At 46.5% G+C, this 26,763-nt stretch overlaps 2 protein-coding genes across 2 annotated transcripts in view; both read right to left on the bottom strand.

The window, feature by feature from the left end:
- Positions 1-18,328: 18,328 nt before the first annotated feature.
- LOC311313461 (uncharacterized protein) lies at positions 18,329-21,176 on the bottom strand. The gene is made up of 5 exons (XM_084443592.1): positions 21,092-21,176; positions 20,209-20,322; positions 19,777-19,929; positions 19,539-19,631; positions 18,329-19,271 (listed from the first exon to the last, which is right to left on the bottom strand). Exons 1-5 carry the CDS (start codon positions 21,092-21,094, stop codon positions 18,954-18,956), a joined length of 681 nt encoding a protein of 226 aa, XP_084299718.1. The 5' UTR covers positions 21,095-21,176; the 3' UTR covers positions 18,329-18,953.
- Positions 21,177-21,908: 732 nt separating this feature from the next.
- The window catches only part of pld1b (phospholipase D1b), a 51,325-nt gene continuing 46,470 nt past the window's right edge, over positions 21,909-26,763 (bottom strand). Inside the window, exons 21-26 of the mRNA XM_084443106.1 lie at positions 26,101-26,214; positions 24,885-24,934; positions 24,639-24,773; positions 24,306-24,459; positions 23,661-23,778; positions 21,909-23,552 (exon numbers count right to left, since the gene is read on the bottom strand). Of these exons, the coding sequence (XP_084299232.1) occupies positions 23,328-23,552; positions 23,661-23,778; positions 24,306-24,459; positions 24,639-24,773; positions 24,885-24,934; positions 26,101-26,214 (796 nt within the window). The 3' untranslated portion in view covers positions 21,909-23,327. The remainder of the gene's footprint in view (positions 23,553-23,660; positions 23,779-24,305; positions 24,460-24,638; positions 24,774-24,884; positions 24,935-26,100; positions 26,215-26,763) is intronic.

Raw genomic sequence — 26,763 nt, 5'->3', positions numbered from 1 at the left:
GTTAATTGGTTCCGCACGATCTGTTATCTTAGGCGGACTTCCGGATGTTCTCTCTCTGCGAGTTGTTTGACTGAGTAATGAAACGTTCTGTTGATGTCTCACAATAAAGTGAAGTTAGCTCCATTGTTCGACACTCCGCCTCCGACTCCAATTCTTCGGCACTACACTGGTGACCCCGACGTCAGTCCCGAAGATTCCGAGACTGAACCGAACATGGCAAATACCGCCGTTCTTAAATTGCCGGAGTTTTGGGAGACGTCCGCGGCAGCGTGGTTCGCGCAGACGGAGGCTCAATTCGCCCTCCGTGGGATCACAGACGATTCCATACGTTATTACCACGTTGTCTCGGCACTCGGGAGCTCCACTGCGGCAAGGGCAGTAAGTTTCATTACATCTCCCCCAGCCCGGGATAAATATGCAGGGCTCAAAGCTCATCTCCTAAAGATTTTCGAACTGTCACGGCCAGAACGAGCCCGACGTCTTTTCGCGATGAATGGCCTGGGAGACAGCAAGCCTTCTGACCACATGGAAATTATGCTGAACCTGCTGGGTGCAGAAGAACCCAATTTCCTTTTCATAGAGCTTTTTCTTCGTCACATGCCGCCGCACGTACAGACAGCGCTCGCTAACACTACTATTACTGAACCCCGCGCGCTGGCTGAGGAGGCTGACCGGTTCTTCCTGGCCACCCAGCGTTTCGCCCCTGAGATGCTGGCCCCGACACGCAGTTACGCGCCCCCAGGCGCTGGTGCGTCCTCTATCAGGGGCCCCATCGCCACCGACGGCCTCGCTAGCACAGGCTTGTGCTACTTCCACGCCCGCTTTGGCGCAAAAGCGAAGAGGTGCCGCTCCCCTTGCAACTACAACGCGGGGGGAAACGCCAAAGCCTGCGCTCAGTAGCGGCTGTGAGCGTGGGCACGACGAACCGGCTGCTTTTCATCAAGGACACCCTCTCCGGGTGCAAGTTCCTCTGCGACACCGGCGCCCAGCGGAGCGTCCTGCCCGCTACAGCGGCCGACACCGCCGGCGGGGCTCAAGGACCGCCCTTGACATCCGCTAACGACTCCCCTATCCGCACATATGGCACAAAGACTGTGGACTTGTGTTTCGGGGGTCAGCGATTTACGTGGGAGTTTGTCACTGCCGACATCTCCTTTCCTCTCCTCGGCGCTTATTTTTTGTGCGCCCACGGGCTGCTTGTGGACGTTAAGAACGGCCGCCTGGTGGACGCACTGACTTTCTCCTCGTTCGCGTGTGTCCGCAACGAGGCGACATACGGCGGTCTCTCCAGCTCGCTCTCGGAGGGTGACAAATATCAGCTCCTCCTCAGTGAGTTCCCCAGCCTGACACGGCCCACCTTCTCCTCCGCCTCAACTAAACATGGGGTCGAGCACCACATCGAGACCAAGGGCCCCCCGATCCATGCTAGGGCGCGGCGGCTCAACCCTGAGAAGCTGGCGGTCGCTAAGTCCGAGTTCGCCAACATGGAGCGCCTGGGCATTATCCGCCGCTCGGACAGTCCGTGGGCCTCGCCTCTCCACATCGTCCCGAAACCGCCGCCTGAATGATGCCACTACGCCCGACCGCTACCCTGTTCCCCACATTCAGGACTTCTCTGCCCACCTGGCGGGCAGGCTCCTGTTCTCCAAGGTGGACCTGGTGCGTGGTTATCATCAAGTCCCAGTGCACCCCTCGGACATTCCTAAGACAGCTGTGGTCACGCCTTTTGGGCTGTTCGAGTTTCTGAGGATGCCGTTTGGACTCAAAAACGCGGCCCAGTCCTTCCAGCGGCTAATGGATTCAGCGCTCAAGGACATGCCTTTCGTTTTCGTCTACTTAGACGACATCCTCGTCGCCAGCTCCTCAGAAGAGGAGCATCTGAGGCACCTCCACGACCTCTTCACAAGGTTTGACCAGCACGGCCTGATCGTCAACCCGGCGAAATGCGTTTTCGGGGTGCCCTCCATCCAGTTCCTGGGGCATCTCATCGACATGAACGGGGCCGCCCCCCTCCCGTCGAAGGTGGAGGCCGTTTCCGCCTTTCCCCGCCCACGCTCGGCTCGGGGACTCCGGGAGTTTCTGGGGATGGTGACGTTCTACCACCGGTTCATCCGCCGAGCGGCCCACACCATGCACCCGCTGTACGAGGCCCTTAAGGGCAAAACCCCCGACCAGGACATCGAATGGACGGCCGAAACGGAAGGAGCCTTCGAGGCCACAAAGACCGCGTTGAGCCAGGCCGCGTTGTTGGCCCACCCGTCCCCTGGGGCCCCTGTCGCTCTCACAACCGACGCGTCTGACTACGCCGTTGGCGCTGTGTATGAGCAGTGGGTCGATGGCGCCTGGCAACCGCTCGCCTTTTTCAGTCGTCAGCTGGTCCCCAGGGAGCGTAAATACAGCACGTTTGACAGGGAGCTCCTCGGCCTTTGGCTGGCGATCCGCCACTTCTGTTTCCTTCTGGAGGGCCGTGAGTTTACGGCGTATGTGGACCACAAACCCCTTACATTCTCCATGTCCAAGGTGGCCGAGCCATGGTCCGCCCGCCAGCAGCGCCAGCTGTCATTCATATCCGAATACACTACGGACATCCGACACATCGCCGGCAAGTCCAACGTGGTCGCGGACTGCCTCTCCAGGGCGGTTGTCGGCACGGTGCAGCTGGGCCTTGACTACGCTCGTATGGGCGTGGACCAGGCGTCTGATGACGGGGTGTGGGCCCTCAAGGCTTCGGACACTGGCTTGCGCCTGGAGGAGGTCGCGGTCGGTGGCTCGGGCGTCAGGCTGTTGTGCGACCTCTCGGCTGGCCAGCCTCGGCCTCTAGTTCCTGCGAACTGGCGGCGGGCTGTTTTCGAGGCGGTGCACAACCTCTCCCACCCCGGCAGGAAGCCGTCCGTGAGACTGGTGGCCCAGAAGTTTGTGTGGCGTGGTCTTAAGAAGGACGTGCTGTCCTGGGTGGACTCGTGTGTGGCCTGTCAGCGCGCTAAGGTGCACCGCCACACCAAAGCCCCTTTGGAACCTTTCGCTGTCCCCGAGAGGAGGTTTGACCATGTCAACATTGACCTAGTGGGTCCGCTCCCCCCCTCGCACGGTTTCACCTACCTGCTCACCATGGTGGACAGGACGACCCGCTGGCCCGAAGCCGTTCCCCTCTCCTCGACAGCGTCTGCGGACGTGGCCCGGGCGTTCATCGGCACGTGGGTCGCACGCTTCGGGACCCCGTCCGACCTCTCCTCCGACCGGGGCTCGCAGTTTACCTCGGAGCTCTGGAAAGCGGTCGCTGAGGGTTTGGTGGTCAAGCTGCACCGCACTACCGCCTATCACCCCCAGGCGAACGGTCTATGTGAGCGGTTCCACCGTTCCATGAAGGCGGCCCTGCGCGCCGGCTTGACGGACGGCAATTGGGTGGATAAGCTCCCATGGGTCATGCTCGGCCTCAGGTGCGCCCCCAAGGAAGACCTGCAGTCCTCGTCCGCGGAGCTTGTCTACGGCCAGGCACTGCGGGTCCCCGGCGATTTCATTCCGGTCGCCACGGCCCCCTGGTCTGCAGCCCGGCAACGATCCTCCCTGTTGGAGGCCGCCGAGAGGTTCGCACCGGTCCCCACGTCATTGCATGGCGCCCCTGTTTCCCGGGTCCCCCCCAGCCTGCGCTTGGCGGACTTTGTTTTCATTCGCCATGACGCCCACCGCGGGCCCCTACGCCCCCCTTACGACGGCCCGTTCAGGGTCCTGGAGCATGGGGTTAAGGGCCTGGTCGTGGACATTGGTGGTAGGCCTGAGACCGTTTCCATCGACAGGGTTAAACCCGCTCACGTGGACATTTCCCGGCCTTTGGAGTTGGCTCTGCCCCCACGCCGGGGTCGTCCTCCATTGCCCCGCCCCCCTGCCCCTGCCGGGGTGCCCTTGGCCCCGTCGGCGCCCTTGGCCCCTGACCCTATGGACTGCGCAGCTGCGCCCGCGGCCCCTCCCCCTTCGGCCCCTGCTGTGTGCACCCGCCGGGGTCGGGCTGTCGTCCCTCCCCGGCGCGAAGATTTTGACTATGGGTGAATTCTGGGGGGGCTTGTGTGGTGGTTTACATAATTCACCTACGGTACTTGAGTGAGGTTAATTGGTTCCGCACGATCTGTTATCTTAGGCGGACTTCCGGATGTTCTCTCTCTGCGAGTTGTTTGACTGAGTAATGAAACGTTCTGTTGATGTCTCACAATAAAGTGAAGTTAGCTCCATTGTTCGACACTCCGCCTCCGACTCCAATTCTTCGGCACTACAATAGACCCTTTTCCTGTTGCTAAACAATTAAGTGCGCGCGCATTTTGGCAACAAAAGAATGAACTACGGATGCCACCAGGTCCATCAATCAAAAACATCGATTCTATTGACCGGTGTCATTACAGTGATGCGTGCGCAATGTCGAAATAGGATGATGACGTTGAACAGAAAATTTTTATGTGATAGACTGCATTTACCGTTTTCGGCCACGGGAGGGCAGTAACAGGCTTAGATAGACTGTGTTCCTTGTTCCACTGTCGGGCCGCTAACAGTATGGAGGAGGATTTGGTTTATTTTGAAATATTTCGGGTTTTTCTTTTTATGCGCCTACATGAGCGCACAAACCGTACCTGGCGTGATGGTGTTGAGAGAAGAGGACAGAGAAGAAAGAGAGAGGAAGATAGTAGGCAGGAGGAGGACACAAATCAAAGTAGGCCTAGGTAACAACTAACTTCCCAGCTGGCACACGACCGACCTTCAACATTGAAATATAGTTGGATTAATGTCAGTCATCGTTTCAACCTTGAAACAATATTGAATGCTCAATGGTTGAAAAAGGTTGATAAAATACTTATAAATCAACATTGAAATTATGTTGAAGATCTGTACATTGATGTACATCAACATGATGTCTTCAACCTGCCTTATAGCCCTTTAACGCACAATATGGGTAAAAAGTGGCCCAACGAAGGTTTTGCTTTATATATCTTTGCAATAAATTAATCTTATTGGTCACAAATCCTTATTTTGCGCTTGCACAAAGAATGAGATTCAAATTCCTTTCATGGACATCCGAGGATGTCCTATTATGGACACCGTAGTTTCTTTGTCAATGTTGGTGCGGTGTATGTATCGTATGTAATGTTTGTCTCCATGGATGTATTGTTTGTCTCGCACTAGCTGGACGTAGCTAGTATCTACTTCTATACAAGCTGAGCAATGTGCCAGTCATTCCCTTGCCTTGTTGTTCAACTTTTGCCGCTACTTGTAGATGGAAAGGTTAATATATTGTTTAGCTTGTTGGTTTTGCTTTCGCGTTTTAACATAGGCTACATCCTGGGTCGTATTGTGCTGCAGATGAGGTTATGTTTAGAAAGCTAAAAGCTGTTACCAGCCGGCAGATTGACTGTGAATCAGGACTGGACTGGGTGAATATTTCCTACCGGGAAATGTACCCCCAGTCAGGCCACTAGCCGAGCCGACGCGGTGAGATGGAACACCTTCAGTTTCGTTTTGTTGACGGGGGGGGGGGGGAGGTGCTGCTGCGCGATTTGTTGACGGGGGGGGGGGGAGGTGCTGCTGCGCGATTTGTTGACGGGGGGGGGGGGGGGGGGTGCTGCTGCGCGATTTGTTGACGGGGGGGGGGGGGTGCTGCTGCGCGATTTGTTGACGGGGGGGGGGGGGGGGGGGGGGGGGGGGGAGGTGCTGCTGCGCGATTTGTTGACGGGGGGACAGGCCATTCACTGCGGGCCAGGCCAGTTGGCTCTCTAACGGCCCACGCAAATGACACCTGAAACTAACAGAGGGAGGGGTGGGGCCTACATATGATTGGGCCAGCCCAGTGTCAGTATAGAAAATGGACCAATGGGCCGCTGTCCCTGCTCTATGGGCCGTTCGTTAGCTCTTTTTTTTTTAGATCGGCCCACAAGTAGGTCCGGCCCACCGGGCCGGACCTACCGGTACGCCACATGGCCAGTCCAGCCCTGCTGTGAATGCTTTTTCTGTAGCATTGCTGTATAGAAGTATGTCACAAAATGTGTTTGTGTGTGTGCATGCCAGTGCCACAAACACTTTTTTTTCACATTATTGTTGGATCGATGTTGTTGCTATTTGCACAGTTGTCAGTGTTGCAACCCCATTCACTGCTGTTGTAGGCCTACATGTGCATCTTGATTCTAATGTAAAATAAAATTGTAAAAAGTTCAAGTTCAAAGACCTTAATTTACCCATGTTGAAAAATAAGCCGTTGAAACAAAGTTGGGATTTCAAAGTTGATTCACATTTCAAATTCAACACATATTCAACAGTGATTGTAAGACCTTAAATCACCCATGTTGAAGAGTAAGATGTTGGAACAACGTCGCGATATCAACGTTAATTCACCTTTCAAAATCTAAACCTAATCCAACGTTGATTCACGTCATCACATGACGTTGAATCACCTGTTCAACGTTGAAATGCCAGCTGGGTTACACACTAACTACAAAAAGTAAACCTGTTGCGTTCTTGTGATTGAACCAAGTTTAAGTAGACTACAGTAACGTTATATTACACAGGCTAGCATCAGTGTTTCCCCTATGATACAGTTCAGTGGCGGCTGGTGACTCAAAAAACTGAGGAGGACAGGAGGAAGAGAGGCGAAATGCCCATGGGCGCTGGGGTGCACTTTCCCTCAGTCAGTTATTATTTGAAATATCAGCTGGATAGTGGATTTACAGTCAATTTTAGCATCTGAAAAACTGAATAACACTTTCTTTAACTACATGCAGCATTTATTTATCATATTCATACAACAATAAAACATTGTAAGCAATAGTTGTTGTAATGGATTGTACTCTTCCCTAAAGAGAGAAAATAATTGATATTATTGGTGAGGTGCTGGAGAGATTAGGTGATAATGATATATTAAAAATGTTTTTGATTATGGGACACTGAGGTGTGCTGGCTCTCAAACAGTTTGTTGGCAAATAGATTTGACAACTGGACAATGGAATACGTTGCACAGCAAATGCAGTATCCAACAGTTCGCTCATGGCTAGCTAGCAATGGTACAGCTATGGGATTAGCACTAGCTCATTTGGGTTACTGTCAAAGCTGCCACTCTTATGTTGCTATGCTACAATTATCAGAACAATATGAACATTCAGTTGAAAGTTTTCCATCCACCCATCCATCACTGGATTAGGAATAAGCACCGCAAAGCGATCAATTCTCACGCAAGCAGGATTTCTCCGATCCGGTGTTGCGACTGCGTTCCGAATCGCATACTACCCTACTATATAGTATGCCAAAACAGAATGTAGTATGTCCCAATACATAGTATGCCACATGCAGTATGGCAAAAATGCCAGGATGTCCTACTACATCCGGTCGTATTTTGCAGTATGCAAGCCAGCAGGCTTCTCTGCCTATTCTGACCCACAATCCTGTGTGCAGCGGAAATTACGTCACGTGCGAGTCGCGCTGGAGGCTTTATTATGAATCCTGCGGCGCGCAGACAGATGTGCAATGATGGCGGACGCAAGCGGCAGCAGCAGCGCATTCAAGTGTAAGTACAGTAACGTCACTACATATTTGTAGCGACTTGTGTTGTGTGTATAATTGAAACATTAAAAGATACTATTGCTGCACGAAGCTAAGTGGATAAATGAGCGCAAATGTTAACCTATAACCTCAGCCAGTGGCCTAGTGGTATCTATAGTGGTAGCTACTAGCGTAACTTACTTCTGTAACATCAACTTGCCAGCTAGTTAGCTAGCTAGCTATGTGGTGCACTGAAGTTAACAACGTTACCTCTCACTCTTCTCATCATTCGTCAAATTTGCCAAAAAGCAGAATGCAAGCCAAGTCAGTATAGCTAGCTATGTAAGGTACGACCATGGATGTATTAATAGAACGTACGACATACCAATTCAGCTCACCAGAAAATAGTTTGCTGATAATGCACGAGCCTATCCAGGACGTCAGATAGCTAACGTTAACTAGGTAGTTGAAGTACTAGTCAGTCAACTGCTTTGTCTCACTGGAAAACATCATTAATTTGTTAGGGACAGAATAACATACTGAGAAACTCATCCAGTGGAGGATGGAGAAGGAGGAGCTGTTCACTGGGAAGAGAAATGCAGCAATGAAGGGGTTTGAGTGAGTAACACTTGACCCTATTTTACGAAATGTGATGAAAGGAGCATTTGTCATTGCTGGGCATGTTCCTTGTCCCCTTAGGATGTTTGTGGTTGAGTATGGCTTGGAGGGGAAGGTGACACCAGCCACCATAAAAAAGAAATGGGAGAACCTCAAACAAAAATACAAAGTCAGTCACCAGTGTTGTGTGTATGCCTTCGATTAGCCATTTACTATGCTTTAGTGTCATTAACTAATCCTGTCATCTAATTTGCAGGATTTGAAGTGTCCTAAAACAGGGGTCAGCACAGAGGGAGGGGAGTCAACAGCAGCCTCCTGGAAATGGTATGGGGTGATGGATGCTGCATTGGGCAGTAAGCCATCCATCACCCCACCATTGCTAATTTCATCAGCAAGCCAGGAGGCTGTTGAAGTCTCAACTCCCTCTGTGTCTGATCCCATTCCTGTGGAGGACGAGTGTCCTGCTATACCACCACGAAGGAGAAGGAGGGAGGGAGGTCAGTCCAGTAGCCAGGTACTGGAGTACCTTAGAGAGACGGAAAAGAAAGAGGCAAGACAGCAGGCACTAGAGGGGCAAAGGTATGAGGAGGCCAGGGGGAGAGAGGAGGCAGCCAGGGCTAGGGAGAAAGAGAGGTACCAGGAGAGCAGGAGGAGAGAGGAGAGAAGAGAAGAGGAGGCCAGGAGGAGAGAGGAGGTGGCCAGGGCTAGGGAGGAGGAGAGGTACCAGGAGAGCAGGAGGAGAGAGGAGAGAAGAGAAGAGGAGGCCAGGAGGAGAGAGGAGGCAGCCAGAACAAGGTATGACAAATACAAGATGGTGTGGACTACTCCAGTCTCCCTCAGTATAACAAGATTGTGCTGTATTTGTACTCTATTTTAAATGTTGTGTCTTTTACTTAATTAGGGCCCGAGCACTGGCGGTGCGAGGCCCTATTGAAACTCGAAGGATTATTATTCTACCTTCTCCTACCTTCTTCTTCCAAAACAAATGCCTTTTTGGCGGCCTAAACATCGATGAAAACGGATGAAACTTTGCAGATACATCAGTCCCGGTGAAAAATTTGATAATTCATGGGTGACGGAAATAGGCGTGGCAAAACGGCTCAAGAGCGCCCCCTGTTAAATTTTAAATGGCGAGCCCCACCTTTCAGTTTGATGTAGGCGAACGAAATTCGGAGGGCATATGTATTTCATCGAGACACACTAAAATGTCTCTTGGAGCTATACCCAACATGCAACAGGAAGTCCGCCATTTTGCTCTTAATGTTCCATTTTACCCTTGTTTTTACCATTTCCATGCCTCGTACTTTAACGAACTCCTCCTACAGATTTCATCCGATCAACTTCCTATTCGGTCAGCTTCATCGTAAGACCTTTGTGATCAAAAGTTATCAAAAAAATTTAGTTTTCACCAAACACCCTTGCCTTGGCGCCCCGCCAAAGTTTGACATTTCGCCATAAAACGCGAAGTCCTCATTACTCCTCCATACATTATCCAATTTGTCCGATATATCTCACGCTTCATGACGGTTCTGTCCTGAACACATCTTTGGGTCAGTATTGCGTCATACTTATAGCGCCACCTATTGGTGAAACAGGAAGTCCTCATAACTCCTGCATACATCATCCGATTTGCACCAAATTGCTGACGCTTCATGAAGGTCACCTTCTGAACGCATCTATGCGTCGGTATTGAGTCACACTTACAGCGCCACCTACTGGTGAAACAGGAAGTACTCATAACTCCTACATATGTTATCCGATTTACTCCAAATTGCTCATGCTTGATGAAGGTCGCATCTTGAACACTTCTGTAAGTCAGTATTGCGTCATACCTACAGCGCCACCTACTGGTGAAACAGGAAGTCCTCATAACTCCTACATACATTATCCGATTTACTCAACATTTCTCACGCTTCATCAAGGTACCGTCCTGAACACATCTATGCTTCGGTATTGAGTCACGCTTAGAGCGCCACCTACTGGTGACAGGAAGTTTCTCTCAGTACTGGACACCGAAATAGCACAGCCTTTAACGGCGCCGCACCCCGACGCGCGTGGGGTGCGAGGGCCCGCTCACTGCTGCTCGCAGCCCTAGTTACTTCTATTTTTTACTGTACTATGCACATTTGGGAGCTAGCAATTGCATTCCAGTGCATATTATACCTGTATGATGTGCACCTGACTAATAAAACTTACAAGGGAGGAGAGAAGAGACGAGGAGGCCAGTAGGAGAGAGGATGAGTCTCGGTCAAGAGAGGAGAGGCGGGAGGACCGCTTTTTGGCACTACTGGAGGCACTTGCCAAGAAATGATCATTTAGCTTTGTTTGTTTTGTTTGTCTTGTGTTGCAGCATGTTTAATTTAATTAGCTTCATTTGTTTGCTTAAAATGCCTCATTAAATGTTTCGACCAACTAACCTGTGCTTTCTTAGAGCTCAATCAGTCAAATATACTGTATCCTGAGTGTTGAATAATTGTTGACTGACAGGGGTAGCTTGGCCTCCACTGGACTTGAAATGGTCTTTCAAAGCATCCACACTTTTTCCTTCAAAGTTACAGGGGAAACTGGGACAAAGTGATGTGTGGATTACACAGTACACAATACACAAGTCATGATTGATCATTAGATGTAGTTATGATTGATCATTGGATTTATACATCACACGTGTTAAACAAAACATAATGCATAATGGTAGCTTGGGAAAATGAAGGTGACAATACAAAATGAAGAACAAATTAACAGGCATCAAGCTTGGTTTTGGTGAAGAAACAATGAGGTGTGATGCTGTGTATAATGTTGGATTGTGTAATCGTGTTCTTGGAGAGCTGGAACACAGTCAAGTGGTGCAGACACTGCTGCAGCCAGGAGATCTCTGACACCTTCACCTGCTTCCACATCCCTGTTTCCAGGTTCTGGGCCATCGCCATTCTCTCCTGCCTCATCATCATCTTCCTCAGGCTCCACAATGTCGCCGTTGTCTAGGCAGAGGTTGTGAAGGATGGTGCAGCAGGTGACGACAACAGGTGCAAAGGTGTGGCTCACTTCTAGGGACTTGAAGAAGATGGAACGCCAACGGGTCTTCATCATTCCAAAAGAGCGCTCTATGATGCCCCTGGCTCTGGACAGCTTCTTGTTGTACCTGGCCTGCACAGCGTTCTGGACAGGCTCACGGTAGGGCGTCATCAGACGGATGGGGGCAGTCAGGCAGGGGTAGCCACCATCACCCAGGATGCATCTTCCCTCTGGTGGGTAGAGCTGCTGGGAATAGACAGGGCTGTTCTTCAGCACACGGGCATCGTGGACAGACCCAGGGAAACCACAGAACACATCTATGAACCTGCCACGATGGTCACAGATAGCCTGGAGCTGGATGGAGGCGAACAGCTTCCTGTTGAAGTAGCAGTTTGCATCCTCTGAAGGGGGCTTGATTCGTATGTGGCAGCCGTCGATGGCACCGACTGCCACGCGAAATGCTGGAGAGCCCGCTAGCCGGGCAAAGTCAGCACCCACTTCCTCAATGTGGTCTGGTTGAGGGAAGCGGACGATCCTCTTCAGGAGCCCAACCACTGCCCAGCTGACCTTGTGTATGGTCCTGTGGACTGTAGTCTTGGGGCTGCCGAAAGCCCTGGAGACTACCCTGTAGGAGGCTGCATGGGCAAGCCAGTACAGGAACATGAGGACTTTCAGCTCTTTTTCCCAGCCATGTTCAGCCTCCAGGGTAAGAGCACCTGTGAGTGCTGCTATGGATGCTCTTGTCAGGCGGAGGTCAGGGCGGAGGTTGGACACGCCATCAAAGTAGAGCTGCAGGATGGGTGCATTGGGGTTCAACTGGCAATATGTTGTAGGGTGGACATCCTATGAATATGAGTATGGTGATTGAATGTGAAATGAATGTGAAATAAAAAGTTAACTTGATTGCATGAATGGTTTATTTCCAGTTTGAGATACAAGGACACTACATTACGACTGCAATGATCTGATTATATACTGTCACATATCAAAGTTTGTAAAATGTAGGTTCAGTCAACTAAGTTACACAACAGAATTGGCAAGAATGTTTACACTAACGTTACTAAGTTAAATGTGAGGCTGCTTCACATGCAGACAGGACATAGAATGACAATGACTGAAATGCATTCTGTAATTTTACTGACGTGGATAAATACCTTGATCAGGTTAAAATGTACAATTCAGTTCAAACTACATACATTGCAAAGGAACAACAGGAGAGCTCTTGTCCTCCGACGGTATTGGCGTCTCCGGTGAGCTAGACGAATGGCGTTCTCGTGCATCTGCAAGGGATTTACTGCGCCAACCATTTCGAATCTTGCGCGTCTCTGCGGACAGCTGTGGGCGAATGTCGCTTTATGGACTGCGACGGATGTCGTCAGATTTCAGGGCGCAATGTCATGACAGAGTAGTATGTCCCAATTGGATGTCTACTGCTTGCAAAGTACGTACTTTCTAAGGGCAGCTGTAGTAGGTACTGGTAGTAAGAAGTAGAAGTATGCGATTCGGAACGCAGCCAGTCTCTAGAAATTTTTCGAGTTGCCGACAGTTTGCGCCTCCAGCCAATCTGCGCGCCATAGCCTGACGTGCACCTCGTAGCTAACGTTACCGGCTATAGCCAGCCAGTGGAACTGTCTTGTTCAGACGGCTCTAGCTCAAAAAAGTATTTATGTCAGCTTGGATATTTAGATGGCTAGAATCAAGAGAAATAGACGAACAGTTTGATGTATAATATGTCCCATAATACTTTCGGATGTATTATGTTATGGAGCTACGAACACATAAAAAGTATCCAATGGCACAGGGAAGAGAAACACAGACATCAAAGCCGACTCAATCGGCCTTCACTGTGGTAAATCTGGAATCTGGAATGTGATTGGACTAACAAAATGTCAATATCTGAATCGTGTTCAGACAGGGCCGGAGTAGGTAATTTTTCAGCGTTTTGGCCAATCACAAATTAGCAAGAAAAAAGGCATTACATTGATTTAAGAGAAAATAACCCGCATCTGGTCCTCCAGCTGCATGTTATAGATGTCACTGTTGGAGCTTTAGAATTTCAATAATGGGTTTTTATCCATAGGGAAAACCTGCTTTATGAACAAAACTGAGATAATATTAATTATGAATAAATAAATTAATATATTTATATTTTAATCCCTCTCTTCTCTCCAAAAACTGAGGAGGACTGTCCTCCCCTGCCTCAATGGACGAGCCTCCACTGATACAGTTGCAGAATGACAGCTGGAAGGGCTAACACAGCCAGACAAGGGATTTGAGGCACTTTCAAGCAGCCAATATGACTGGCTAACGGCTAGCAAAACCTAATGAAATGGTGAGTCCTGCTTTGCAGCTTTATGCATTTCAGATTGATCATGTTGGCAATGTGTGTGAATTTGCTGCTATGTGAGAGAAAAGGACCTGTTGTTGCATGTCGTTGACAAAAGCTTCCCCTTATTATGGTGTCAGAACGATGGCTTATGAATGCGATGTGATACAGTAGCCCAGAGATGGTTAGCACTGGCAGGGCTATTTTCAGTTTGATAAAAGGCGTTGTGGTGTTTGAGCACAAGTTGTCGTAATCTTGTGATGGACTTCGTTTTAGTGTGGAATTATAGTTGTTTATGTTTTGGTAGGAACAATTAATTTGTCCCAAGTGTTGCAAATTATTGGTACCTCTACCAGTGGCGATTGCTCCTATAAGCCAGGGTAAGCCTGGCTTACCCATACAAATCCAAATAAAACAAAAAAAACTCTTCAGTGAAAGAAGGCATGAAAATCGACTTTCGACATCTGTTTTTGATTTAAATGTCTTGTATTCTGCCATATCGCTTCATTTTCATCCGTGTTTAGCATTTTGGTAGTGCTCCATCGCCCCCTACAGTCCTCATGAAAATACAGTCCACGTTACGGTCCGTTGACACCAGTCTTACTAGCTCGTTATTCACTTAACATTGTAGGCCAGGTAAAAGGATTCTGGCTTATGGAAATCAAGACCAAATCAAGACCTGGAGCGATGGGCTAATACGCCTAGTAGGCTAGTAGGTTGGGGGGCATTGGGAGTAAGAACAATGTCAGAGAAGACCCTGTGCAAGACCCCACGGTAGGCTACTGCATTATAGACAGACAGTCCTCATTACAATAGGAGTAGGACACTTCAAATCCTATAGTCAGGGCTGAAAATTAACTTTTTGGCTCACCTGCCAAGGGGACTGGTAGATGAAAAAATCCACCGGCCAAGTATATTTTTTACCGGCCAAAATAATAAATTGCCTTTTTTGTCACATTATACATCTGTTTCAGTACTTTTCATTCAGATAATAGTATTATGTTGAATACATGCTTAAGGAAGAGGCCAAAGTAAAATTTCTAATAAATTAGTTTAATTCGATGCCTAGAAACATTGCAATTCATAGAAATTCAATTATTCATTTCCATTCACTTCCACGGTGTAGAATTATCCATAACTACCTAACCCTACACAAATATGAGATATAAATGATCCAAGCCTTAACCTCATGGTCTTTGTGTTTATGAACAAAATACATATACTGTAACATATTCACAGCCTGTCATCATGTAAAGTTAAACCTGAGCTGGATGACCAGTAAAGTCAGTCAAGGAGGAACCAGTACCGTCTTCAGAGCTTATAAGCTACATGACAAGCGATCAAAGACATCCCTTCTGAGAAACAGTGGCTTGATATGCTATGGAAGTCCAGAGACAGGATGGTACAGAATCTACTGTAGGTGTCGACTGTAGTAACGCGCGACCTCTGAGGTAAATGGTAACAATTTTCTGTGCGCGAGTAACCTCATGTCACCAGTCTCTCCTAGTGCGCGAGGCTCCGCAACAGTCATGTGACTGAAAACTTTATTTGGTGCAGCGGGGGAGCTATTTAAGTGTCACACAACAAACAGAACGCCGGTCTATGGCATGGATGTAGCGACAGCTTCATTTTTGTATTGGATGTGATGCACCAGTCGCTCTACGCCTACATGTGATTTATTTTTGGTGATTAGACTGACTGTTGACTCCCACCCAGGAGACTGGGGTTCCCGGAGGGGATGACTTTATGTTATCATCAGTGTAACTGCTTTAGCCACTGACCGCTACCATTAATGTTATAGAAGCTGCTGCTAGTTGTTGTGAGCTCATGTGCTAACATGCTATCCTGCTCTTATTGTGCTGGATTAGCATTGGAAACATTGGAACTGATGTGTCCAGGTGACAAGACCTATCTTAATTTATCATGCATTATTTCATGTCATTTCAATTCACAGCTATTTCAGTGGCATGACTAGCTTCCATCCTACCAGAAACAAGCCAGCCACGCACATAAGCCAGGCTGGACCTGGCCTGGTTGGAGATCTGCATTTGGAGTTGTATCAGCTCAATCAGTGGAAAACGTGGTATGGGAAACTACCATTAATCTTTGCATCCAGTATTTTCCTTGATTCACGGATCTGTATGCACCTACACCCAAGGAGGCAGAGGAAGTAAGTCTGGGAGTTCTGTCACATTCCCAGATCTCAGCAAATGAATCAGCAAATGAATCATACACTTTCAGTCGTGTCACTAAAGAGATGATGAATCACATGGTAGGCTACGTATGTCATTTAGGCTGTAGAATGCACCAGTGCGAATTGAATGGCAGCTGCTCTTAGAGCTTGATTCATTTAGATGGATGGATGGATGGATGGATGATAGAGATATATGGATAGGTTGATCGATTACCATTCAATCACTTCTCCATCATCCCTCCATTTAGTCACCTCCATCATCCCTCCATTCAATCACCTCTCAATCATCCCTCCATTCAATCACCTCTCCATCATCCCTCCATTCAATCACCTCTCCATCATCCCTCCATTCAGTCACCTCTCCATTATCCCTCCATTCAATCACCTCTCCATCATCCCTCCATTCGATGCACCTGCTGCTGTCGTTACCTGGTCTGCCTCAGCCCTCATGTCCATCTTATGTAGAGTAAATAAGATGTGTGTTTGGTGTCAGTCATTCTCTTTCGGAGCTGTCTTGTGTTCTGCTCCCTTGTTTGTATGTAGTGTGTAGATTGTTATACCTGCAGGCCCTGGGGCAGGTAAGACAGAGGCTTCTATACATTGGTGCATGTAGGTGTAACTTTTCTATAGACATATTAGGAGGGTGTTTGCCACTTATGAACTTAACTACTCTAATAAAAGTTACACAAGTATGGTTTGGTTACTTGTTAGTTAACCAAGAGCTCATCTTTTTTTCTAGGTCAGTTTTGTTTCTTTGGCAACATCTGTGTCCCTTGGTCTTGTCCTTCCCTCTGCCTTCCCTCTCCCTAGTGCCTCTCTCTCTCCCTCCTATCTTCTAACCAGGTCCAGTGGATGCCCCACTGTCACCAGCAGACCTCCCGAAGTCCGATAGATACCCCTGTGTCTGCTGTGGATGATGTAGCATGTCCGTAGAATAATCTCTCTCCTATGATGCTTTTAGCCTCTCTCACTCTGAAATGTAATTTAATGTAATGTATTGCTTTATAAATGTTCTTAGCCGGTAGACAAACATATTCCTGGAGCTTGCTCGATCGCCTTGTTGAGAGGGGTCAGGGAAGAATTTTTACAGCTCACTTATCTGGCCCCCGGGTGATTACTGTTTTTTTGCTTCCCTCTGGAATATGTAGCCTAGAGAGTGGGTCGTATGCCCACCTCCCTTGTTCTCTGTAAAGTGCATTGTGTTGCCTCTGGGTATGAAATGCGCTATACAAATAAAGCTTTGATTGATTGATTTGATTGTGGCTTAGGTGTCCTTTTGTGTTCACAAATGCCATGTTCTATGTATAGTTCATTATCATTTCCACATGCAATACAAGTCCATCGATTGCAGTTACGCACCTGGTTTGGTCTCCTTTATGTGCATCTAATGCAGTCAACTTCAAATCCCAGTCTATTTCTTTAAGTTTGTGTTGAGTACCCCCCCTCTACCCCTAGACCTCTGAGGCTCGTAACAACACCTATTGTTGGAGCCAGAATTAACTTTATATTGATTTGACCTGAGAAAAGAAAATGTGTAAGAAAAATAGATATATGGTATATGGAATTAGGAGGTCAGAACGTAACAATTGAGATTATGGTATAATTTGCTACAGTATATTGTTATGTTTGCATGCAGTATGGTTTGCCATGGTTTATTCTATTCTATGCTTACCTGTAGGCCTCACCCCCCCCCCCGGGGGGTAGTATCTGTAGCTATCTATTAATTGAGGTAAGGAAACGCCCCTGGGGGGAATCCTAGTGAGACGGGGTGCGGAACAGCTTTTTGACCACGCTAACACGATAACACGACACCACGACACGCTCAAACAAAGACAAAACTAGACTAAACTAAACCAATGCAAATCATGGAAATATAATTGTATTTTGTTTATTGGTACGAAGAGCCGCACTAAATATTTTGTTGTACTTTTACGCATAATAAATGCCATTTCGGTTGGAATTATAACCCTGGATCTCCGCGTTGCTCTATTGGAATTTTGGATTGTATACGTGCGTCATTAACCCCGCTCCCGCTTGGACAGTGGCTATTGGAAGGCAGTAGGCCTACACGTTTAAAGAATAAGCCACTATACCTATTATATATCAAGAGCGTTAGATACTTTATTGTAGTTCACATACAGGCAAAGGTTTTAACAGCAGAATATATTTGCAAGAATTAATTGATGCAACCAAAGTCTATTAAACACAGACAGACATTGATAGACAGAAATAGATTTACATGCAGGTATTTATGATATGTTTTTTTTTTGTCTAGGGCTATATGATAGGAAAATTCGTAACTACACTCTTAGCCCGAATTAGTTGACATTACTAGAAAATTGCGTGGAAACCCGTTGCCTTAAACCACTTTAGTTTTTACACAAGGAAAAACTAAACAGGTTAAGTTGTATTAACATATAACCTTAATTGGATGCAGTTGACATATCATGTGAGTTTAAGTTTAATAAACTAACTACTTTAAGTTAAACATACTACATAAACTTATTTATCATTACTTAAAGTCATTTGTTAATATAATTAATGTATTTTCTTCTAATTTAATTATACTTTTTTGATTTTGAAGATTGCATGAAATACATTATGCTTTAATAAAAAGAACAAATCAAACAATCCATTTAAATGTTACACAATATATTTTATTTGACAATTTGAATTTGACATTGCAACCATCTAAAACTTTGCCACACATGACACAAATGACACAGCTGCATGAAAACTGGCAAGCCTCGAAAATGTGTGTCTGTGTTTGTGTGAGGATGCGTGTGTGAACTGTGTGTGTGAACATACACTTCTATTCCACTGCTATTAAATGCATTCTGCAATTAAATCAAATCTGCAAAGGATTGCAACAATCTAAAACTTTTCCAGACAACAGATGTGAATGACACATAGAGCTTCATTAAAACTGGCAAGCCTCTAAAAACGTATGTGTGTATGCGTGTGTTTGTGTGAACTGTGTGTGAACATACACTTCTTACTAATAAATGTATCTCTTTACTGTACTAACTCTACATCTACATTTCTGTACTCTACATCTTTGTGACCTGACCACTTCATACGTGTACTTATCTATAATCAAACTGTAATTGCGGCCAATCTCTTTACGTACTGTACTCTACATCTACATTCTGTACTCTACATCTTTGTGACCTGACCACTTCATATATACATGTACTTATCTATAATCAAACTGACTGCGGTTGCACGGCGCGCCGCTGGAAAAACAAAACAAAAGCAGCCATGGCTTCTTACAGTAGACTTGACAGCATTTCTTTACATTGCAAGCTGGTTTTTCAATGTTTGTAACTTAGGTTTTAGTTCACTGTGGCCCAGCGTGAGGAGTACCTTTTGGATGAACTGGAATGTGAGCTTCATCGACTTGGGGTAGTTGAGATGCAGTGCGTATGCAAGTCCAAACAGAAGGCACATAGCTTTCGGCAGGTCTTCGATGTTGTCCACCACAACTGCTCCCTCAATGATGATCTTTACCGAGGCTGGACTGAGATGCAGGGATGAGAGTGCAGCACCTTCACGCTCAACGAGGAGGATTCCAATTTCCATGTGGCGGTATGAGTCATCATCATCAGAGTCCTTCATGAGAGCAAAATTATGAGATTTCTCATTAAATAACTATCAAGCAATATAGCCTAGTCATGGGACAGTCAGACAAATCACAAAGAAATGAACTAGTTAGACAGATTATATGAGTGATAAGTGGAGCAACATCCTTATTCTGTGTGACTATGCTCAGATTTTGCACACAGGGTTTATCAAAGACCGGAACTATCAATGTTGAAAATTCACGATTATGCCGTCATGGTCCTTTTAGATACTCTGAGAAAATAAGAGGTTACTTACAAAGCCAGCTTTGTAGAAGTCTGTGGTGTCCTCACCAAGGATAAGAGGAAGCCCTCTGAGCACCAGTGTCCGGATATCAGTTGGCCCTGTAGTCTTTTGGGGAGTAAAATGACCACATAAGTTAAATAGCTATGAATTGTATTGCACAACTTTTACAGTAGTACTTTCTGTGACGTTGTCATTATATAAGCTGTGAAAAACAATGCAAGTGCATAATGGGTATGGAGTGTGTACCAACCCTGGTCTGTTGTGTAAGCTCTGTCAACAGCTTCCCAACTTTCCCTCTCTTAGACTGGAATATCTCGACCAGACGAGGACTGTGCTGATCGATGCCTTCGTAGAACTCATGCTTGAGGTTCTTGCCAGCAATCCTGTTGAACTCCATGTACACCTGAAAAATACACAAAAGGCAGAATCCACAATCCAGTATTACATTTAAAGACTAAAGAGAGCTGAAAAAAAACATGAACTTTTTGTATTTGAAATGTCTTTAGTCTATTAATTAGACTCCTTGTTCCATCCCCAACCAACTACAACTGACCAATATCCCGCTCACCTAAATTCAGAAAAGATGACAAAAGGATATCCAGACATCAAACAATGGCATCAAATAATGATAACGATAAATGGATAAGGAAAAACATTCGAATCATCTCTCTCTTCAACATACCTGATCTTCTGTGAAAAGAGCAGGCCAGCGTTCCGCCATCTTGCTTATGGCAGGTCTAGACTCCACCACCTCTTTTCTTCTCAATGCAAAAGTCAGGTCCATCTTCACAAGAACCTGTAAAACAGAACATAAAAAACGCTTTAGCTCAACAACTCAGTAAAATTAACTCCATTGTTAAATGTTTCTTCTTTTTGAAAGTTACTACTATTGCATGCAACAAATCACTTATGTAATGTCAGGCTACAACTTAAACAAACACCATCGTTTATATGAACACGTTAGCTAGTCACACGCCCATGCATGCAACATGTGCTAGACAGAAGAGGCAGTTGGGTCTAGCTAACGTGTTTAGATAGCTAACTTTAAAAATGCAAAATGTTAGCTAGCCTCTTCTAATGACCAACTAATGACTCGGTCCTTTGAAATGTTCGCTAAATTATGCTTAAATGCAACAAATCCCTCACGTGCAACTTTAACAGACACTCATTTGAATCTGTACATTTACCATTTGAACAGAGGTTAGCTAGTGGCTAGCTAGCTAGCTAGCTAGCTAATGCCAGCCTGGCTAATGCACATGGTGGCATGCAACAACATGTTATAGTAAACTGAATCGACAGGGGAAAACTAATGCCAGCAACACTAAGCTAACTTTAGCACTGAAAAACATTAACCAACCTCTTCTAATGACCAACTAATGAGCTGGTCTTTTGTTTGACAAGTTAGGTTATTAGCCAAGTTAATGTCAACTGCTTTAAGCTCAGATCATCCAACAAGACGCGGTAACCTTATAACATAGCATAAGCTAACGTTACTTGTTGTCATCGGAGCGGCCTTTTTTCTAATCAATTTCCCCAGAAAGATATGTATGTATTTACACACTCACCATTCCATTTGGTGTAAAAGTAAGCTAATGTCGTCGTTCAAAAGGCCACAGCTTTCTAGCGCAGCAGAAGCAGGTGGAGAGTGACTCTTCAGGGCTCGAGCTCTTGCCCCTCCCGCCCCTTACAGAAACTTAACATACTAAGTTATCTCTGCTTAACATGACCATTGCACTGCATATTTCAGCTGACTATTACAAACAACTAACTTGATTTAGTAATGAGAACTTTTTTTTACAAAACATGAAACAATAAGTAATGACCACTCAAAAGGTTAATTAAAATCAAATCCGGGTTTAGAGTGTAGCAGCTGGAGCCAGCAGTCTGGGAGTGGTATCCTGGTTACTCCTTCCTTGCTGGTTGCGATTGTCGACTCGAACCAGCTGCTCAACCCTGTGTAATCTGTTGTCAATGACTTAACAAGGTTCCTCAAAAGCGCCACTAGCTAAAGAGAAGCCTGTATAGGCTATGTTCCCGTGTGCGCAAGGTCAACTATTAAAACACACCAAATCATGGAAAGATCCCACAGTTCCACCGGTAGGATAGAAGTGCAATCAGCTGCTTTCTGCAGATTTCAAGGGGCACCACTCACCCCATAGAGATGTAAAGCACCACATGACAAGGGTGTATTCATATTATGTAGATGAGCTGGAACAGATTAACCAGTCAATATCTCAGAGATGAAAGAAAGAGGTGAAACCCACTACTGTTCTCCACAGACCTCACCAATATGTCTGCCACTTTTCCCACAGACCTCATCAATATGGCTGTCACTTCTGAGGAGGGCATGCGTCAGAAAAAGGCCACAAGGCTTGTGACAATCAGATCTATTTAATCGTGAAGTTAATTTCATATCAACCCACAATCAACTGCAATACATGACATGGTACCATAGATTATTTCTGGGGTTTCCGACGAGAGGAATAGGTTGTGCAAAAATGCTATTCTGAACACAGTGATCAGAAGTAAAAAAACAAGATGTTGGGAGATAAAGATGGAGACAGGGGAGCGGCCAAGAAAAGGCATGATAAGAGAGAGAAAGAAGGAGATGGAGAGGATGAGAGAGAGAAAGAAGGAGATGAAGAGGATGAGAGAGAGAAAGGAGATGAAGAGGATGAGAGAGAGAAAGAAGGAGATGGAGAGGATGAGAGAGAGAAAGAAGGAGATGGAGAGAAAGAAGGGAACAAGGTGCAGCGCATCAGTAAGGTCCCAACATTGCCATAGATACAGTCTGTACTAAGACACTTAAGTGATCCTTGGATAATTTTTAGTGAACACAGCCACTGACTAACAACAGTTATTATGTCATGAGCAGGATACACAATGCGACTCCAGCTAACATGCTAGTGGCTACATACTGTAAGCATCAAGCACAGTAGTACACGCAGAGAGAAACACGGAAGCCACTTTTGGATAAGGCCTGAGCCATTGTGGGCGGCATTGCCATAGAGGGTTTGCAGGTAATGTAGTCCTCGGCACTAAAAAGTGGACTACAGAGAGCCAACAAAGTAAAAAGAGGTCACAGAATGTACAGTAAATAAGGAATGTAAGTGAAGCTCTACTGCATTAACAATATCAACCAATTGGCACTTCCTGGGAGGGTTCTTCTCAGACATCATGCAATGGTGTGAAGTTAAGAGTTCATGTATATGGCATCATCAAGTCTTAAAGCGGCTGGAAAGCTGTGACTCTCCTTTCTTGTACTCCCTTGTTCCTTGTTCCCTTAAAAGTCACGTTAGTGTAGCTTCATAAGCCAATCCTTCTTCCAGTTGAGGAGTCAGTTGCTGCGTTCGCCAGCCAGCCGGTTGCATAGTGTTAGTAAACAGTAAAAGCTAGAGTAGAGGACAAGACTCTGTTGTAAAAGTAGCTTTCCCAGGCTTTAATGGAGGCCATGTCCGTTCCTGGACACACGGATGTCCGAATGTGTCAAGCTCCAGTTTCTCAGTTCGTCTTAGTCTCGTCTTTTTGTCCTTTTCTCTCTTGTAAACATGGAAGGAGATGCCTGGTTCTTCAGGCACACACTTCAAAGAGAAAAGAGCTCTTGATGCTGGTTTAGAGAGGGAGAGAGAGAGAGAGAGAGAGAGAGAAAGAGAGTGTGTGTGTGTGTGTGTGTGTGTGTGTGTGTGTGTGTGTGTGTGTGTGTGTGTGTAGTGATGACTAGTATTTTGTGTGGCAATAGTGTGTGTGCGTGTGTGTGTGTGTGTATGCGGGGGTGTGTGTGTGTGTGCACGTGTGTGTCCCTCAGGTCCAGACCTCCATGGGGACCATGGCCTCTTTGGAGCCCATGGGAGGGAGGAGGTTCTCCTCGGACAGGAAGTTGAGAGGAAACTGGACCAGGAAGCCGCGGATCTTCTCGAGCTCCTCGCGAGCCTTTGCTGGATCCTCCCTCTCCAGCCCGGGCTTGGCCAGGTAGCCATCCAGCTCCAGAATGCTCCGGACGTCACTGGAGGGCAGACATCGGAACACCTGCAGAGGAGGGAGGGAGGGAGGGTGAGGGTGGGGTGGGGGGGGGACTGCGCTAGCTACTGGCAGGGTGTTGTGTATTGCAGGCGGTCAGTTAGCGTGCGCTGCTACCTTCTGGTAGATGGTGGCGTTGCGAGCGGCGGTGGCCATCCACACCTCCTTGTAGAAGTGGTCGCTGACGGGGTCCGACACGTCTATGCTGGCGTCCGTGTGAGCGCCCAGGATCATCCTGAGACACAGGGAGGGGAGGAACACGGAGGAGAGAGGGAAGGAAGAACGAAGGAGAGGTCAGCGGTCAGCGTGTGGGAATGGTGTTTTTATCTCTTTTTAAAATATTGTATTTTACATGATTTCTTCATCTTTATATTATTTTTATTGTGTTTTATCTTCCACTTTATTTTCCCTGCTTTTAATGTTTATTTTATATCTATTTTTATCTGAAGCACTGTGTAATTTCCCTCTTGTAAAGCACTTTTGAGCTACATTTTTTTAAATGAAAGGCACTATACAAAAAGTTATTATTATTATTATCTTTTTTTATAATATCCTCATCCACCTGCATGCATACACACAAGCATCGTTTTATTATCATTTTTATTATTAATGTTATTATTGTTAGTTATTATTATTATTAATTATCCACCGGCGTGCATACACAAACACACAGTTTTATTATTATTATTATTATTATTATTATTATTATTGTTGTTTCATCCACCTGCATGCAGACACACACAAACACATGTAGCAGCGTACTTGAAGCACTCAAGGCGCAGCTGCAGGGCATAGGGTCCGGCCTGGTACGGCTGCTTGTCCATCACGCTGCTCACTGTCTCAGAGTCCTCCACGATCACCGCCACCTCGCTGTCCCGTTTACCCAGCATGCTGCGGTCGTTGATGTTGGCGGAACCTGCGCCCGCACACATGGACAGAGATGGCAAAAACAACAATTGACCAAAACAATTCCCTAGTATGTGTAAAACCTACCTAGCTATTAAAGTGATTCTGATTCTGACTGGCTGACAGGATCTTTTTTTTTTTTAACGGCAACCGGTCGTTATTAATCCAGCCAAGCGGCCCTTTATTCACCAATGATGACAGTGTTGTCGTCGGCGATGAGCATCTTGCTGTGGACGTAGATGAGCTCGGTGACCAGGCGTCCCTGCAGCTCCGCATGGGTCCTCAGCCCAGCGAAGGAGATGTAGTTCAGCCACAGCTCGCCCACTAGAGGGCAGGAGAGGAAACTCAGAGGAGACCCTTTGTTGATGTAAACACTGGTGCTGCTAACATCCCCCACCCTTCCAAACATGAACATACACACACACACAAACTTACTCTCTCTCCTCAGCTGAGATATAATGGAGCAATCTTCTCGGATCATGGTTCTAGAGAGAGAGAGAGAGAGAGAGAGAGAGAGAGAAACAGAGGGAGAAAGGAATAGAGAGGGAAACAGAGAAAGAGATGGCGAGAGAGAGAGACAGACAGACGGACAAAGAGAGATTAATACCGCACTAATTGTCCACAGACACTATCTGACTTGACCCCAACGGACACCAGCTGTCTGGAATGGGGATAGAATGAACACACACACACAACTTCCATTTCCCTAATGTTTTGTAATACTAAAGAGAACGAATGAAATACTAGTTACTCGAATACTGGTTTCAGAGACAATGCTAACACACATGACTTCATTTCCCATCAATCTCCTGCTCAACTGACACATGAAAGTTAAAGCTGGGGGGGAATAAAGCCTACTCGTGTTGCAGTTCTCAGGACCAGGGAAGAGTCAGGAACACCTCTCTTGAGTTAAGGTGTGTTGACACTGAATGGCGAAATCAAACCAATAAAACTGAAAAATGTTTTCATTGCCAAACTGGGTTGTTCTCCCAACACAGATAGACAAGTGCAGGGGTGTTAAAACTAAACTTCACTGCTCTGTCTGCAGAAATGAAGGAGTGGTTATCTATACTGAGTCAACTAGAGGGGCCATAAAACCTGTAACCCTCTCCACCCTTATGTACACGGAACTTCAAAGAGAGACAAACCCTGGGTACACTGTAGGAAGTTCCAGATAGTTAAAAAATAACTATAAAATGTTTATGGGTTTGACAATGGTTTGATAAGCTGAAAATGCACTCTTCTATCCATTAAAAAAGGGCATCAACTTTCAACATTTTCTAGTTATTTCTAACTACCTTGGGACGGGAAAGGCAGTCACAACGCAGCTTTCCTTGGACAGTAATCATACAGAGACCACGCACTAGGAGTTTGTTCTAGACAACTGTATGCATCAACAGTCCAGAACAAATTCCTAGTATGTGTGAAAACCTACCTGGCTAAAGAAAATCTGAATCTGAATCAGATGCAGAGGCACACACAGGCCCACCTAAACACACACAGAGGCGCACACAGGCCCACCTAAACACACACACGGCGCACACAGGCCCACCTAAACACACACACGGCGCACAGAGGCCCACCTAAACACACACAGAGGTGCACACAGGCCCACCTAAACACACACAGAGGCACACACAGCCCCACCTACCTGTAGTTGAAGTGCATGATGGCCTGTATGGCGCTTCCTCCTCCAGTGTTGATGTTGCCCTCGAAGCCGGGCAGCAGAGGCGTCACCACGTACACTCTGAACTTCATGCCCTCCCTAAGGAACGACAACGTCAAGCGACACTTTCACCCACACCCGTTTCCATACCAGTTTATATGTCGTCGCTGTCGGGCAGAAACCTTGTCGGGCGGAAACCTTGTATCTCCAAAACGTTTTCAGAATGTGAAGAACGGCAATTTCTTATTTGTTTATTTATTTTTTACATACAATCACATATGATGAGATGTTTAGAATACATTTAATTGGTCCCAGGGCCAGGACGTGTTCAGAGGCTGTAAAGGGTTAGTCCCAGCTTTCAATTGATGATAAAAAAAAAAAATCACCAAAATGGAGATACGAGGTTTCCGCCTGATATTGACGTGTGTGTGTGTTTATGAGGCACTTTCTTTTATTGCTGATGGAATGCTCCCAAAATCTGAAGCCAATCCCGTAAAAGGCCGGGGCGGCTGCGCTGTTCTGCAGTGCTGCACTGTACATACTAACGTATCAGCATGGATATTTATACTGGGTCATTAGTGTGATCCTGTAATCAAGGTTCTGATGTGGAGGAATTCCATCCATTCCATATCCATGAAGTCAGTGTGT

This window comes from Borostomias antarcticus, assembly GCF_949987555.1.
Source record: "Borostomias antarcticus genome assembly, chromosome: 9".
NCBI classification, from domain to species: Eukaryota; Metazoa; Chordata; class Actinopteri; order Stomiiformes; family Stomiidae; genus Borostomias; species Borostomias antarcticus.
Note: the sequence above shows the minus strand (reverse complement) of the source record. Positions and strands in the feature narration are given on the sequence as shown.